Source organism: Populus nigra, chromosome 11 (assembly GCF_951802175.1).
Source record: "Populus nigra chromosome 11, ddPopNigr1.1, whole genome shotgun sequence".
NCBI classification, from domain to species: Eukaryota; Viridiplantae; Streptophyta; class Magnoliopsida; order Malpighiales; family Salicaceae; genus Populus; species Populus nigra.
This window is the reverse complement of record NC_084862.1, coordinates 2,194,280-2,212,708: the sequence shown is the minus strand read 5'-3', so window position 1 is coordinate 2,212,708 and position 18,429 is coordinate 2,194,280. Positions and strand designations below refer to the sequence as shown.

General features: G+C 32.1%; 2 protein-coding genes across 15 annotated transcripts in view; one reads left to right on the top strand and one right to left on the bottom strand.

Annotated features, from left to right (window-relative positions):
- Window positions 1-18,429, bottom strand: part of LOC133667900 (uncharacterized) — a 167,869-nt gene that overhangs the window by 15,525 nt on the left and 133,915 nt on the right. For 8 of the 14 annotated variants that reach the window (XR_009833582.1, XR_009833583.1, XM_062087613.1 and 5 more), the window contains one exon: window positions 18,311-18,341. The exons of 4 other annotated variants lie outside the window; for them this stretch is intronic. Coding sequence is in view for 8 of the 10 variants with exons in the window: in XM_062087613.1 (XP_061943597.1) it covers window positions 18,311-18,341 (31 nt within the window). In the remaining 2 variants the exon portion in view is untranslated. Of the gene's footprint in view, window positions 1-7,469; window positions 7,505-17,145; window positions 17,162-17,725; window positions 17,771-18,065; window positions 18,112-18,310; window positions 18,342-18,429 lie in introns of those variants that run through there. 2 more of the 14 variants (XM_062087612.1, XM_062087615.1) reach the window with 2 other exon arrangements.
- LOC133667896 (disease resistance protein RPV1-like) lies at window positions 11,761-16,620 on the top strand. The gene is made up of 5 exons (XM_062087600.1): window positions 11,761-12,446; window positions 13,384-14,494; window positions 14,599-14,904; window positions 14,988-15,833; window positions 15,921-16,620. Exons 1-5 carry the CDS (start codon window positions 11,932-11,934, stop codon window positions 16,455-16,457), a joined length of 3,315 nt encoding a protein of 1,104 aa, XP_061943584.1. The 5' UTR covers window positions 11,761-11,931; the 3' UTR covers window positions 16,458-16,620.

Below are 18,429 nucleotides of genomic sequence, written 5' to 3'. Positions count from 1 at the left end.
GCTATGCAATTACTGGTCTGGTTTTTGACCGATACAAACCCAGCCAAAGCTCCACATCACAAAACAAATAAAAGAAAAAAAGAAAAAAAATAACAAACACTTAATTGGTGCGTCTAGGGTCGAAGACTTGTGCCCTTTCCTCCCAAATCACAAATAAAATAAAGAACAAGTCCTCTAGGGGAATCTCCAGGAAGTCAACAAAGTGCACCCTCTTAAAAGATAAAAAAAAAAATTATAAAAACATTGTTTATACCATAAAGTACAAAACATGCACCCACTAATTCCCTTTGTGAAAATAAAGCAAAAGAAAATACTGCCAAAACCATATAAACTAGTCTCTAATTGTAAAAAACTTCCATTTATTGTTTACTTCAACTGTGATGCCCAGGAATTCTTGTGCTTGTACCATTAATTAAATACATTTAAGCATACCCACATGTTCCATACTGACATCTAACCCCCGGAGCACACTTCTTGGTGCACTTTCCACAATGATTAACGTTGGAAATAAATGATATTTGTACATCTTCCATTGCAGCAAGACTACTCTCCAAATTTGCACTTGTTACCACATATTCCACAGTTGTTCTTGTCTCCAGGAACATTCCGGCAATGTTTCTTGCAACAATAAAGGAGGCCCGTGCCCTTGTTAGCTGAAACGCCATTACATATGTTATTACGCTCAGCGTTGCATCGTGTACCTTTCTTTATTACACTTGCCAAGAACCGGCTTCTTGATCTGAAATCTTCTAGTGGGGTGTCAAGAACATACTCTTCGTCATCGTCTTCTATTTCGGATGATAAGGTTATCTGAGTGTTCAAGGCTAGGAGGATGGAAAAGAATAATAATTAAAATAATGGGAATAAAATTGATAAAAATACAAATTGAATACGCCACTAAATTTTTGAAAAAGTTGACATGAAACTTGAGGTTAGGAGACAGAGAAGAGGGAGGAAACGAAAAAAAACCTTGCACATTTACCTGATCACTAGAAAAAGGATGTTGTGAAGCTTTTAACGTCATCACAAAAAGGTAGTGTTTGTCCGTTGATAGATGTTGCATGAGCTGTTCAAAGAGTGCGGACACCTTCCATACACTAGCATCAACCACTTTTTATTTTTTAATCATATTTATATTTTTAAAAAACTAAAATGCCCCTAATTCACATTGATTATAATTAAGAAGCCATAATGAAAATATAAAAAAAAACCTCAACATCAATTTTAATTTTTTTACATTTAAGAATAATATAGTCATTTTACTGTACTTTCAAAATATTAAAAGAATGAAACACCTATGAATCCTAGTTTTAAAAATTTTGTTTTTAAAGATATTTAAGTTATTTTACTATATTTTTAAAATGTTTAAAAACTTATTTATCTTCATTGAATACGGTAATAATAAACGGATCACATAAAAAAAATATATTGTTTTTAATAACTGATTAAATGATTTTATTTTAAAAGAGCAAAATAGTGACGTCATTATTTCACAATTATATGTGTCTTTAATGTACAATAAACTACTAAGCTGTTATTTTTTTTAATAGACAAAGCAATGATTTCAATTTTGATGGGTCTTATCATGCATAAGAGATAAAAGATGGACGCGTGTTTAGTTTTCATTTCCAATTGAAATTTAGGGTGGGGGTGGATTTAGTGTTTCAGTTCGCTTGTTTATCGGCTGGTTCTTAATAAATAAAAAAGTCTTCATGGGTTAAATTTCACCGGGTCATCCAGATTCTTGATTGACCCGGTAGGTCAAACGGGTTTTGTTAAGCCAATTACTGGTTTAATTTTTAATTGATACAGATCCAGCCAAAGGCCACATGTCACCAAACAAATAAAAAAAAAAAAGCAAATAACAAAGACAACCATTATAATAATATAATGTGAAGGCAAATAATTCCTCCGGGGTCGAAGACTTGATGCCCTTTCCTGCCACATCACTGATAAACAAAGAACAAGACATGGAGCCTTCTTGTACATGGGGAATTTTCCAGGAAGTCAACAATGTGCACCCTCTGTACATGAGAAAATATTTGGATTTGAAACCAAATCTAAGGTTGATTTGGTCAAAAGGCAGTGTTTTGGATTATATTGGTTAAGTTAATCTAAAAAAAATTTAAAAAATTTATCTGGAATTTTAATATTTTATATAAAAAATTTAAAAAACAATTTATATGAATGGATTATATATATTATAAACATTGAAGTTTAAAAAGTTATTTTAAAATATTTTTCAACTTTTAACAATCGTAGGAAACGCCTAGAGTACCTCAACCTTTCCTTTTGTTCTTGCCCCTCCTAATTGATTTAATAGTTTTCATTTCCAGTTGAAAATTAGGGTGTTTCAGTTGGCACGTTTACTAGCCCGGTAAAGTGGATTTTGAGTGTGTTACGAAACGTGGTGAAAATCATATTTTTAAAAATTTTAATTTTTTTATTTAAAATAATTTTTTTATATTTTTATATTATTTTGATGTATTGATATAAAAAATAATTTAAAAAAATAAAAAATTTTATTTTAATATATTTCTAAATAAAAAACACTTTGAACCATTACGACTATGATAATTTCAAATAAACTCACTGCACCAATTACCTAGCTAAAGTCCCGGTTACCAAACAAATAACAAACACAAATCATAATCAAATCAATGATTATAATGTGAAGGTAAGGAAGAGTGTGTGATCCTTCTAACTTAGAGTCTCACCCTCGGCTCAGTACTGAATTACCTTTTCATTTTTTTTTTGGGATTCAATTATGAAGTGTATTGTTTTTTAATAAAAAAATATATTAAAAAAATATTTTTTTATTTTAAAAAATTTATTTTTAACATCAACATATTAAAATGATATGAAAATACTAAAAATTATTAATTTAGAATAAAAACAATAGAAAACAATAGCAATGTTTTTCTTGTTTCTCCCTACATTTCTTTGAAGTAGGCTTACAAAATTGCAATAGAAAATTCCAACAAGTGCATGCAATGTTTTCTTTTCTCATAGCTTGCCTACGTACCTTATCTATATGTTTAATTCGAATGAACATACGTGAAAGGTTAAAAGATAAACAAATGAGGTGCCATAGCTTTCCTCAATTCAGCAGAAATTTGGAAAGTTCTGATCAGTAGGAGGTAGTTTGACAAGCACTATCATGCGATGTTCTTTACAGGATTGCTCTAGTTTTTTGCCCAACTCTTGCTTGAGGGAAGATATTGAAAGCACTTTTAACAATCACATAATCCTCTCTCTCACACACAAAAAGCCATCTGCATCATGTATACTATAGAGCCCATGAAACTTTGCTAGCTAAACTAAAGGACGAAATCTTAAACACATCAGGTGATCATTAGCTTCGTTCCCTAGTGCATCTAGTTGGTCACTCCTTTAAATCATATATTATAATGACTTTGATGCCCTGCTTCTTATATTGAGAAAGTGGCATAGCGTGAGCCCTGCATCCAAATAATCATTTTGTTATTATGGTTGTGATAAATTAAGCTAGTTAATATGTTGGACCACAACAGCAAAGGGGTTTGCTAGCATGTTCTCTCTTTACTGCTTAGAACAACCCTCTAGCATTGATCAGAGTGATTCCTTTGTTGTGTTAGTGAAATTGTTCCTATTGATGATGTTGGAATTTAAGATCCTTTAATCAGTTAAACTCATCATTCACAAACATTTTGCCTTCATCAGGGAAATGAGCTACAAATAAGGCAAGCAGATCATTACCTCAGTGAAGGCGAGGAATTGAGTTTCTATGAAGTGCTATTACGCGCCCGACAGAGAAGAGAGATAGTCATTGGTTACCGTGCAGCTATAATGCTGAAAAGGCTGTTATCAATCCGCCTGCCAAAAGTGATTGACGTAGGTGGTCACTGAAAGATGTATTCGTGGTAATTGCAGAGAAGGAATGAGGATGAGGTTCTTCTTCATCCCCTGAACATGATCTTCTTTGAAACAATTCGATGGACACCGAAGAAAACAACAACAACAGGAAGTGTTCATTAGTTTCTGCCGAGTCTGAAAAAAGAAAGAAAGAAATACTACAGATGTACATTCACCCATCTATATATTTCTTGTACAAAAACTCAACCTCAAAGTTTTGCATTTTTCTCGCTACCTGAATATGAAAGAGTTGTAACGTTTCCCAGGACATGTGCTTGGAGCACAAAATTGATAAGCAGGCTCTACTTGGCATGAAACATTTGTGATTTGCAAGAATGATGAGTGACAGCACAAGGAATGAATAGCTTCAAGCTGGCTTCTTGAAGCTAGATGGTTGGAAGTATATTCTGCATCGTTCAGGACAATCTCCTTCCTTTGGAATACTAAAATGAAAAAACCCTCTTCTGCAATCTCAACGTGAAAGCAGAACCAGCCGACGCTTTATGGTAAAATCTCGATATCTGCCTATCGCGAGGACGTGTGACGTGGAGGTTTTCGTCCAAGGATGGATTGAGGAATTATTCCCCTTTAACTGCATCAGCTTATTACTTATAGCCAGTGAATAAATCTCAATCGTATCTATATCACATTCAAAGCAGGTAGATTAATTCAATTGGCTTATTTGAATGTTGAAAAACCGACTTTTCGATGCTTAATGTATAGTGACACTAAATAACTTTTCATTTTGCTTCGTAATATAGTTGTTTTACACAATTAATGATGAAATTTAAGGTGTGTTTGAGATTGTGATAGTGATTGCGGTTTAATATATTTTTTATTAATAAATACATTAAAATAATTTTTTATTTTTTTAAAATTATTTTTTATATCAGCATATGAAAATAATCAAAAACATAAAAAAATAAAAATTTAAGAGAACGCGTAGACTCTTAATCAAATTAAAATTAATAATAACTATTGGTTTAATTTACAATAGATAACTGGTTTGTGTCGTGTTGTGCTATGGTTTAGATAAAAAAAATATTGAATGTAAAAATAGAATGTTAAGACTGCGGAGAACTAATTGATTATTAAACTAGGCACAACAAGTAACATTAAACTTTATGACTCCACTTCTTATCTAGCCTAGTTCTTAAATTAAACCTTACAAAAATTATCTTGATATAATCTAGTTGATTTTAGCATATCCAAAAGTAATTTGGATGACTAATAAAAACTTGATTTGATTTTAAAAAGCTTCAAGATGATATTATTATTTTTTATTAAGACCTGGTTTCATCGATTAATTCGTCAAACCTGTAACTTAAATCATGAATTCTATTGGATTTTAAAAAGAAATTTAAGATTTTTTTACTTAATTATATAATAATAATAAAAATAAAAACTCACAAAATCAATCACCAACTAGATATTGTAATATTTGTTTAAAATCATGATAACTTTATAAAAAATAATCTGAAAAAAATATTATGAAATTCAATTATTAAATAATTTAAGTTAACCAATCAAACTCATGATTCAAAGTAATGTATTCTACTAAAATACTTTTTTTTTCTAAAATTATTTATTATTTAACTTAAAAATCTAGCATTCAATCCAAAACTAGGAAATATTTTCTAAAACTTAAAATTTAATTTAGAAAATCGAGCATTCAATTCAAAGCTAGGATCTATTTTCTAAAACTTAAAATTTAATTTAGCTAATCGAGCATTCATTCCAAAGCAGGGACTTATTTTAACATCACAAACACAATGTGTCTTACAAATCGAAAGGAATTATTAGGTTTTAAATTATACAAATTTAATATGAAAGGAAGAAATTAAAAGAAAAAAATAAAAGAAAAAAGGGACAATTGAAAAAGGGACAATTTTGTTTTTAAAAAGAGGAATTTATGAGGCCCATTGTGGCAGCTGATATATAAAAACGGCATAGTTTTGGCAAGAAAGAAGTTCAAAAGCCCATATCCACAAACAGTGTTGCTATCTCCCTCTGCAAGTCACTATCCCATCTCTCACTTGAAGAAGAATGGCTCCATACAATGGCGGTGAAGATTCGTTTAGCAAGACTGGGATGCAAAAACAGGGCATTTTACAGAATTGTAGGTGCTGATAGCCATACTCCAAGAGATGGCAAACACCTTCAAGTTGTTGGTTTCTACGACCCCTTAGCACGTTCCCTCTTCTTCTTCTTACCCTTCTCAACCTTCACTTTTGTTCTTGCCCCTCCTAATTGATTTAATGTTTTTCACGTTGTTATACAATTGGGATCGTTTAAACAATATCGGACAAATTTTTCGCTTGATTTGACTCAGCCTGTTTGGAGATAAAAGATGAACGCGTTTTTAGTTTTCATTTCCAGCTGAAAATTAGGGTGGGGTGGATTTCATGTTTTATCTTTTGGTTCATAAAAAAAGAGTCTTTGCTGGGTTAAACAGGTTTTGCCAAGGCCCCGCGTCATCAAACAAATAATAATAAAAAAAAAATAACAAACACTTAATTGTTGCGTGTCTATTATTGGGGTAGAGTAACAAGGAACTTCCCCATCAGATCATCACAACCATTATAATAATATAATGTGAAGGCAAAGAAGTCCTCTAGGGTCGAAGACTTGTGTCCTTTCCTCCCAAATCACAAATAAAACAAAGAACAAGACCTGAAGTCTTTGTGTACATGGGGAATTTCCAGGAAGTCAACAAAGTGCACCCTGTTAAACAAGACAACTTAGAGATTAGAACTATCATCGGCTGATCAACGTACGTAGAGACCGTGTGTGTACAATCTTTCACACCCTCTGTGTAATGTCTGAGAAAATACTTGGATTTGAAACCCCATTATTAGAATTGTACATATGCCTAAGCCAGGGTTTTATTTTTTGGTTCATAAAAAAAAGTTTTTGATGGGTTTGACAGTCCAGATTTTAACCTATACAAACCAGGCTAAGACCCTGCGTCTCCAAATAAAAAAAAAATTAACAAACACTTGATTGGGGTAGAGTAACAAGTTCTTCCCAATCAAATCATCACTATAATATGAAGGCAAAGAAGTCCTCTAGGGTCGAAGACTTGATGCCCTTTCCTACCATATCACATATAAACAATGAACAAGACCGGAAATTTCCAGGAAGTCAGCATCTTTTTTCTTTGAGTTACTTCCGTTCTCTCCCTACAGACTTACCCTGCCACCAGAGTCTTACTCTTGTTTCTTCGACTGTTTCTTCACAAAACAACGGCGATGTTTTTCTTGTATCTCTCTATCTTTTTGTTTGTTTATATCTGGAGATTCATCATACGAAACCGTCATATATCTCCTTCGCCATCTACTCCTTCCACCTTAACCACCGCCCAGCCACAAGGAATGAAATATGATGTCTTCCTTAGTTTCAGAGGAGAAGACACTCGTTTTGATTTTACCAGCCACCTCTATGCCGCTTTGAACCGGAAACAAATCCTAACTTTCATAGATTATCAGCTTAGAAATCAACATCTGTGTGTGTGAAAGAACCATTGACCAAAGCACTATAACAAATAATAGCATACCTGACTGAGGCCAATGATGGCAACAAATTGTAAATTATAAGGTCTTCTCCCACTCTGAAACCAAGTTCTAGCTTGGTTGGCAAGAAGAATGTGAGAAAAGCAACGAAAAGGAAAAGAAAAAAAAATATAGAAAACATGAATTTGTATCATTGGTTCTATATGATAATAAAAAAGCTCATAAAAGCAGTCACAACCCAATACTAAGATATTTATTTTAATAGATAAAATGACAGTGAAGAAGAATAGCCCAGGAAATGGCGGTGAAGATTCGTTTAGCAAGACTAGGATGCAAAAACAGGGCATTTTACAGAATTGTTGCTGCTGATAGCCATACTCCAAGAGATGGCAAACACCTTCAAGTTGTTGGTTTCTACGACCCCTTAGCAGGTTCCCTCTTCTTCTTTTCACCCTTCTCTTATTATTTTCATATGCTCAGTTAACATGAATATTTTTTTATTTTTTTTCTAATTTTGAAGACCTGGACTTTGAAGGCTTATTGGGTTTATTTTCAGGTTCTCATATCATCAATGCATGGTATGTGTAGATAACTTTGTTACTCGAGACTTAAACTTTGTGGGATAATGCATTTGTAATTTTATTTTTTTATGTATATGTAGTTTAATATGACCATTGATAGCACTGATTGTTCATAGTTCATTCTGTCATCAGTTAAAAGTCTCAAAAATATGTCCATAGTTCTTAGTTTTAGTAGTTTTGTGGGTTAATTATCATCTATTTTAATTTAAATCTAATCTCAAAAATAAGTCTTCCTTGAAATTACGTGTTTCCTTTTTCTTTTATATATGTAAAGGAAAAGGGAAAAGGCATCTAAAAAGGAAAAGGTATCTGCCGACAAAAAAGGAAAATAGAAAAGTCATCTGTATCTGCCGACACTGTCTGGAAACGTGGTGAAACTATATTTTTTAAAAATTTAAATTTTTTAATAAAAAATTAATATTTTTTATATATTTTGAATTATTTTTGATATGCTAATCTTAAAAAAAAATTAAAAATAAAAAAAATATTTTAATTTATTTTAAAATAAAAACACTTCAAAAAAAATTACAATTATACTTCCAAAAGATACTTAGTTTAAGTCATCGTCCCCTTCAATATAGCAATTATTGCATGAAGAAGAGGATGGCCCATCCCCGGTCCCTTCCTCCCTCCTTCAAGACGACTTCTTCTTCTTCTTCACACTGAGAATTATTGCCCGTCATTCTTTTGTCTTGTTTTGATAATTAACGAGACATGAATCCTTTTCTACATGGCAAATTCCCAGGAAGTCAACAATGTGGGACAGAAGTGTTTATATAATAATAAAAAATTAAAGAGAAATTAACAAAAGATCCTAAAGCTGCTAATGCGCTAAGGGAACAGCTAATCCATTTGAAATATTAAAAAAAGTTATCTATCACAATTGTGATATGATGATACACAAGAATATATGTTTCTTCTAATTACAGTAATAATTGTTTTTTTAAAAAAAATATATAAAGATACTGTGTTTTTGTTTTTTTTAATATTTTTTATATTACCACATTAAAAAAAATTTAAAAATATTCAAATAAAAAAATTATAAAATTTATAAAAACACTGTCAATAGAAAAAAGAGAAACACCAACTAAATGCCCTTTCCTCCAAATCACTTTGTCCACTTAATAATATTATGAAAATATATCATTTAAATATTTTTTAAAGGTTTCTATGATCTTATTTGATGACAAAGTAAAAACTAAATGAGTACAAGTTAACCTCATTTAAAGATAAATAAAAAAAAATTAAAGTTCAATTACCAACAAATCAAACATTGAATGACATACTGAATAAAAAATAGTGTTAAAAACAACCTAACTCGAGCCAGCATGTTAAATTCATGTTTCTGTCATGAGACTAAAATAACTATGTATAGAAAAAATTGAATAAAACAAAGGAGGTTAACTCTCAAGTAAACTAAATAATGAAAGGCAAAATTTTTTAAAAAATAATCAATTACAAAAATAATCAATTAAAAAAACATTTTAAAAAAATCAAGTCAATCCAGGTTAATTTGACTAACTCGTGATCATAAGTTATGAAATCAAGATAATCCTATAAAAATAAAAAAAAAATACGAAGATCATGGCCCAATAACCTCAAAAAATTCAATTTTTATCATGCTTAATTTTTAGCTTTGCTGTTAGGGGAAGATATATGTTGATTAGTGAGCTTAGCTTTTGCAGTGGCTTGAATATTGGAAGTTGCTTAATTATTTTTGCTTTTTTGCTTTTCTTTTTGGTAGCCAAGGGCGATGCTAGAAGATTGGGTCTTAATGTTGACCTTGTGAAGTAAGTTTTTTTTCTCTTAATTCATTATTGTGTTCATTATATTTGTTCTTTATGCTCGTGTCCAACCACCTGTTAATGTTAAAGACAATGCTATGAGATGATCACTTCATGTTTAAGGTGTCGTGAATGCTGGAGGTTTAGCAAGATAAACATGTTTAGCTTTTGATTCTTAATTGCTTAACATCTATTTTAGGCAGGAGATCAAATGTTAATGCATACACTTTAATCTTTATTTATTTATTTATTTAGATATACCTTCTTTTTTTTACTATTCCAATCAAGAAATTTATTGAATTTTTCATTTTCAAATATGGTTTTTTTTATTATTAAAAGTACCCTAAAAAATAAGATTATTTTTTATAGATGAAAATATTTTAAATTAAAATTAATATATGCCTATAAAAAAACTAAAATAAATTATTTTAAGAAAAACTGGTTTCGTTCATGGTAAGTAATCTATATAAAGACTGAAAACGATTTTATAATTAATTTAAACCAATAAATAAATTATTGATACAATTAAAATATTTATTATTTTAATGAGATTACATAATATTGTATGATTACAATATAAATAGAAAAATATTGATATCGTGACAAAAAGACCACATTAAAAATGTTATGAAGTTAGTAAATTCAAAAAATTACTTGATTAAAATGATAAAAAAAAATATTACATAATATTTTTTCCTTTTACGCGCAAGCACTTGGATGGAAGACTTGACGCCCTTCCCTGCCAAATTACAAAATAATAATAATAATAACAAGCCTTTTGTGGTTAATGAAAATTTCGAGGAAGTCAATAACGTGAACCATCTGTAATGTACTAAGAAAATATTTGGATTTGAGTTTTTTTATTTTTTTATTTTAAATTATTATTATTTTAGTTTTATATTATTGTGATGTGTTGATATTAAAAATAAAAATATATTATTTTAATGTAATGTATTTCTAAAAAAAACACTTTAAAAAACAATTGTTATCAAAATATTAAACAGGTTCTCTAACAAGTTCTTCTCAATAAAATCATCATTACTATTATAATATAATGTGATGGTAAAAATATTATAATTATTTTTTAATTAAAAATACATCAAAATAATATTTTTTATAATATTTCGAGAAAATACTTGAATTTAAAATTTTTGAACTCTTTTTTTTTTAAAAAATAATATAGTCATTTTAGCTATCAAAATATTAAAAAATAAAAACACCCGAGAATCCTTAAAAATTTTACTTTTAAGAATATTTAAATCATTCCTAAGTGCTTCAAAACGTTTAAAAATTGATTTATCTCCTATCAATATGAACATTATCGAAAGCCACCGTTAAGACAAGAAAAACGTAATTTCCAGAAAACACGTAATGTCAAGGCAGCTCAGATTCCCGAACACGCTGCCCAAGCACTCGCCGGGAAGACTTAAGGTCAAGTCGCCGTCCCCGTCAACATGGTTATTATTGCCCGAGCATCAAGAAGAGGATTGGCCCAATCCCCCGTCCCTTCCTCTCTCCTTCAAGCCACCTGTTAATGTTAAAGACAATGCTATGAGATGATCACTTCCTGTTTAAGGTGTCGTGGGTAATGCTGGAGAGGTTTAGCAAGATAAACATGTTTAGCTTTTGATTCTTAATTGCTTAACATCTATTTTAGGCAGGAGATCAAATGTTAATGCATACACTTTAATCTTTTTTTTTATTATTTATATAGATATACCTTCTTTTTTTTTTCTTATGCTTTTGATTTTTAAACAAGAATCTATATATGCTTTTGATTTTTAAAAATTATTTTTATACCAGTAAATTACAATAATAAAAAAACTAAAAAAATTAATTTAAAAAACAAAAATCAAAATTTATAAAAACACTGTGAATACCATAAAAAAAAAAAAAAAACAACGTATAAATGCCTTTTTCTATCACATCACTTTGTAACTGGGGAATTTCCAGGAAATCAACAAATGGTTACTTCCGTAATGCCAAAGAAAATTCTTGGATTTGATGCCTATAATTATACATATGCCTAAGGCAGGGTCTTAAACACGTAAAGCCTAAGCTACTGTTTCAAAATCAGCCTCATCTTTTTTCCTTGAGTTCCTTCCGTTCTCTCCCTCCAGACCTACCTTACCACCAGAGTCTTACTCTTGTTTCTTAGAAATGTTTGCTTATATATCTCCATCGCCATCTACTCCTTCCACCTTAACCACCGGCCATCCACAAGGAATTAAACATGATGTCTTCCTTAGTTTCAGCGAACAAGACACTCTTGCTGGTTTTACCAGCCACCTCTATGCTGCTTTGGACCGGAAACAAATCCTAACTTTCATAGATTATCAGCTTGTGAGAGGAGATGAGATTTCGGCATCACTTCTGAGAACAATTGAAGAGGCCAAGCTTTCTGTGATTGTTTTTTCTGAAAACTATGCATCTTCCAAATGGTGCTTGGAGGAGCTTGTAAAGATTTTTGAGTGTAGAAAAAACAATGGACAGATAGTTATTCCGGTATTCTACAAGGTGAATCCAACCCATGTAAGAAATCAAACAGGAAGGTTTGGGGATGCATTTGCTAGACTTATAAGGAATAAAGCTCTGACGTTGGAAGAAGTGCACAGCTTCAGAGACGCTTTGACGGATGCAGCCAATCTATCTGGATGGAGCTTAGGGGATTCTGGGTAAGCTCTTGAAAATCCCATGAGAAAATGTTCGTTCATTTGTTGAGGATTTGAAATTTAATTTAAAATTATTGAGAATGATGAGCTCTGTGAATCCATATTTATTTTATTTGATTTTGAAAACGTTGTAGCGAAACACTTCTGTAGATATTACGTGGTTGGTTGTTCTGTGTATTAAAATATTTTTTAAAATTTTTTTTTTATATATTTTTAAATTATTTTAATGTGTTTACATTAAAAAATAAAAAAAATATTATTTGTAGCGAAATGTTTGTATAGATATTAAGTGGTTGTTTGTTTTTCTGTTTTACAATGTTTTATAAAAAAATTAAATTAATTTTTTTAGTGTTTTTATATTATTTTGATATGTTTATATTAAAAATAATTTTTTAAAAAAATTATTTGTAGTGAAATGTTTGTATAAATATTAAGGTTTGTATTGATATTAAGTGGCTGTTAGTTTTTGTGTTTCAAAATGTTTTTTAATAATATGTTTTTTAAAAATATTTTTTTTTAAATAATTCTTTTTATTTTAAACTATTGTTTTTAGTGTTTTAAATTATTTTAATGTATTTATATCAAAAATATTATTTAAAAAATATTATTTTAATATATTTTAAAAAATAATGATTACTATTTTCTTGAATATCCTTGAGTTTTAGGAGATAAAAAGTAGATAGTTAGGAATCCTTATGTTAAATTTTATTAGGACAGTAAATGTTTTCTTCTGTCCTTAAATAATATTCTATTTATTTGAGTATTTATTTGAGGTGAAAAGGATAACACTATATTAAAAAATAATATTGATTGAGATGATTCTATTTATTTGCATTTCATTGATTTTCTTAGATAAACACCGATTACAAGTAGTTTCCAGTTTCAAGGATTGGTTAACTAAGGAGTGAGTATATTTATATGTGTTCTTCTTGTTTGTCAGCCCGGAGTCTGAATTTATTGAGAAAATCGTTGGTGATGTTTTGAAAAAATTGCATGCCATGTCTTCAAGTCACACCATGGCGGGTCTATTTGGAATTGATGTTCGTGTTAGCAAAGTTGAGTCTTTGCTAGATATGGAATCTCCAGATGTTCTCATTTTAGGGTTATGGGGAATGGGTGGTATCGGTAAGACAACGATTGCTCAAGCTGTGTGCAACAACGTTCGTTCTCGATTTGAAAGAATCTTTTTTGCAAACTTTAGGCAACAATCTGATTTGCGAAGAAAATTTCTTAAATGGTTGCTTGGCCAAGAAACTCTGGACACTATGGGCTCCTTGAGTTTTCGAGATTCTTTTGTGAGGGAGAGACTTCGTCGCATAACGGCTTTTATTGTTCTGGATGATGTGGATGATTTAATGCGTTTTGAAGAATTGAGAGATTTGCTTGATGGACGAAACAGTTCATTTGGTCCGGACAGTAAAGTTCTCATAACAAGTAGGGACAAGCAAGTGCTTAAGAATGTAGTTGACCAAACATACAAGGTTGAGGGGTTGAACTATAAAGACGCTATTCAACTCTTTAGCTCGAAAGCCTTGAAGAATTGCATCCCCACAATTGATTATAGACACTTGATAGAAAAGATTGAAAGGCATGTACAAGGCAATCCGTTGGCCCTTAAAGTTTTGGGTTCCTCTCTCTATGGTAAAAGCATTGAAGAATGGCATAGTGCATTGAATAAACTAGCTCAGCACCCTCAAATCGAAAGGGCGTTGAGAATTAGTTACGATGGGTTGGATTCAGAACAAAAATCCATATTTCTTGACATAGCACATTTCTTCAAAGGACGGGAGCCAGACGAAGCAACAAGAATATTAGATTGCTTTTATGGTCGGTCTGTGAAGTTCGATATAAGCACGCTCATTGATAAGTGTCTCATTGATAAGTGTCCCATAAGTACTGCAACTCGTTTATCTTCTCATAAAAGGCTACAAATGCATGATTTACTACAAGAAATGGCATTTAACATTGTTCGTGCAGAATCTGATTTTCCTGGCGAACGTAGCAGGTTATGTCATCCTCCTGATGTCGTTCAAGTATTGGAGGAAAATAAGGTTAGAGCTACAGCCATTAACTGTCGTTCATGTATTTGCTCAAAAGTTGATGTGTTTGAGTAGATTGTATTATTGTTTGTTTATTCTTTATTCTTGTTTAACAGGGAACTCAAAAAATTAAAGGCATATCTTTGGACACGTCCATGTTATCGAGACATATACACTTGGAATCTGATGCCTTCGCAATGATGGATGGTCTTCGATTTCTGGATTTCTATAACTTTGGTCCCTCCAAAGAAGATAAAATGCACCTTCCTCCTACTGGCCTCGAATATCTTCCTAATGAGCTGAGATATCTGCGATGGGATGAATTCCCTTTGAAATCCTTGCCGCCATCTTTTCATGCTGAACACCTTGTGGAGCTTCGCCTACGCGGAAGCAAGCTTGTAAAACTTTGGACAGGAGTAAAGGTATGATTTAATAGCTACAGATTATGATTAGAAATATGAAGTTGGAGGTGCTAACTTTCTAATTATGCCTTTTCTATTGACAGGATGTTGGAAATTTAAGAAGAATCGACCTATCTAGCTCTCCATATTTGACGGAATTGCCAGATCTATCAAGGGCCAAAAATTTAGTGTGCTTAAGGCTTGGGAGCTGTCCAAGCTTAACCGAGGTTCCGTCATCTCTTCAATATCTTGACAAGCTGGAATATATTTATCTCATTCGTTGCTATAATCTTATAAGTTTTCCAATGCTTGATTCAAAGGTTCTCAGAGAACTTGTTATAGGTCGGTGCCTAGATATGACCACGTGTCCAACGATTTCACAAAATATGAAAACCTTACATTTGAAGGAAACTTCAATCAAAGAAGTTCCACAATCAGTTACTGGCAAGTTGAAACGTCTTTTTCTAGATGGTTGCTCAAAGATGACCAAGTTTCCGGAGAATTTAAAGGATATAGAAAAATTAAAACTAAGGGGAACTGCTATTAAAGAGGTGCCCTTATCAATCCAGTTTCTCACAAGACTCGAAGTGTTGGATATGAGTGGTTGCTCAGAACTTGAGAGCTTCCCAGAAATCACAGTGCCTATGAAATCTTTGCAGAGTCTTCACTTGAGTAAAACAGGCATTAAAGAGATGCCCTCATCATCATTTAAGCATATGATATCTTTAGGGTCTCTATTTTTAGATGGAACGCCTATTAAAGCGTTACCTGAGCTTCCCCCTTCGCTGAGCCGTCTATGTACACATGACTGTGCATCACTAGAAACCGTGACATCAATCATCAATATCGGCAGCTTATGGGATTTTACAAATTACTTCAAATGGGATTTTACAAATTGCTTCAAATTGGATCAGAAACCGCTGGTAGCAGCAATGCATTTGAAAATTCAGGTATCTCTCTAAACCCCCTTGTCTTTCTTTCCTCTCTCTCTCTTGCTTGCTTCATCACATTTTCGAAATGTGACTTTTGTGTTACAGTCCGGAGAGGAGATCCCAGATGGCGGAATTAAAATGGTTCTACCGGGGAGTGAAATTCCAGAATGGTTCGGTGACAAAGGAGTTGGATCTTCACTCACCATACAGTTGCCCTCAAATTGTCATCAGCTCAAGGGAATTGCTTTCTGCCTTGTCTTTCTACTCCCTCTTCCCTCCCAGGACATGCCTTGTGAAGTCTATGATGATTCTCAAGTTCTTGTATTTTTTGATTACCATGTTAAGAGTAAAAACGGTGAGCATGATGGTAATGATGAAGTCGTCTTCGGTTCCCGCTTCGCTCTATTATTTTCCTTGAAGACATGTGACTCAGATCACATGATTCTACACTACGAGCTCGAATTGGTAAAACATTTGCGTAAATATTCTGGCAATGAAGTTACATTTAAATTCCACCACCTTAAAGTGGACGCCAGTGGGAGGAAGTTAGGTCGTGATATCCGAAGGCCTTTCAAGTTGAAAAGCTGTGGGGTGTATCTGCACTTTGATGAAAATATACTGGCGGACACGGATCTTCCTTAACAAACAAAAGTTGGGAAGAAAATTGAGGGAGAAATAGAAGAAATTGAAAGGGTTAGAGAGTTCTGTAATTACTGCAAATTGTTCTTCAATTATTACTTGGTTTTCAAGATAGCTGTAAATATTGTTCTTCCCTTGCAACTAACTTTCTGTTAATCAACTAATTCCTAAACAAACTGTAACAACCACCTTAACTAATGAATCATGTGCGCATTTATTCTTGCACATGCAGAATACTATAGTCATGTTTTGGATCTTTGATTACATAAACTAACAACACAACACAAGAAAAACAGTAAGTATTCAAAACTAAACTCAAAATTTGTATTTTATTATTGTATATTTTATAACTCTTTAAATAAACTCAAAATTAGCCTAAACAAACTCAAAACTAAGAACTATGAAAAGAAAAATGAAGAATAACAAAATTAGCTCAGACAATATTTTTTTAACCTAATTTAGAAAAATTCTAGATCTCAGCTGATTATAAATAAACTCAAAAATCTAGATTATAACTAACCAACCTCATTTTAAAACTGGATCTTGACAAAATCTAAGGAGTCTGAAAGTTATAACTAATTCCTCAACTAACTTCAGTTTCAGATGGTTGGGATTCATGCTTTGCAGCAGCTTGCAGCACCCGGTAAACCAATGCGGTTGTTTTCCAGTTTTCCTGTCGCCCATGAAAATGCCTGGACTCCAAGTCTAACAGGAGAGAGAAAACACCTTCAAAGAAGCGTTTGAAATCCTAGTTAATCAAGATCTCAACAATCCAAAAACTTGGTTAAACATGATCCAACTACTGAATAGAAACTAATTGCAAACGCCTTTAAAGAAGCATTTGAGATCCCAGTTAATCAAAGATCTCAACATGATCCAACTACTGAAAAGAATCCAACTGTGAAAATTATTAAATAACTTCTAAACGTCTGGTGGAGGTTAGGAAATATGAACCTTGATAATGTCATAGGCAGTTTGCTTATCAACACGACTCAAACTTCTGACATGATCAGAACATGGTCAAGAACCTAATTTTTCCGTACCCTTTACTGTGCAAAGACCAAGGTTCATTTTGTTAATAAAAACTCATCATCCCAGTAAACATGTGATTTGGGTTGCTAAATAATGTTGTACTAACATATGACACCTATCTATCTAACATGATACTAGGTGCATCTTATATAATTCATTGTGCATGAATAAACATAGACTTGATTTCAGACCTGGTTTCCATTATGATTTACAAAATTGTGCCAGTTACACCATAAATACACATCTTGCTTAAAATCTTCAGGGCCATTGTAAGAAGCAACCCGCTGATAAATAGTCTGGCAGAGTGTGAGAAACCAATAATTAGAGAAACTCAAGGTTCACTTAACTAAATTTAGCAATGACATAAACCTTTCCCTAGGACACATGCAAAATAGACAAAGGGAATCTAGCTTAATGGTCGTATACATGCTATTTTCATGGATTGCATCAAAGGATCTGAGTATTAGCACAATATCAGAATGTGTGAAGTTTGTTTTAATCATTATCAGCTTAGAAATCAACATCTATGTGTGTGTGAAAGAAACATTAACCAGAGCACTATAACAAATGAAAGTGTACCTGACTGAGGCCAATGATGGCAATAAATTGTAAGGCTTCTCCCACTCTGAAACAAAGTTCAAGCTTGGTTGGCAAGAAGAATGTGAGGAAAGCAACAAAAAAGAAAAGAAAAAAATAAAGAAAACCAGAATTTATATCATTGGTTCTATATATACAACTGAAGTATTTCAAACTCTTCAACATTTTGGGGAGTTGTTCTTGAAAAGTAATAGAGAGCCTGTCCATGAGGAAGAAAATGTACAAACCTAGCAATGCATATGATGCTGCAGCAAAACCCTGTCCACAGCGTGAATATAGTATAAGTAAAGGATGCACTGGACATTTGCATGGTAAGCAATAGATATTTATCAATCATGGATTGATG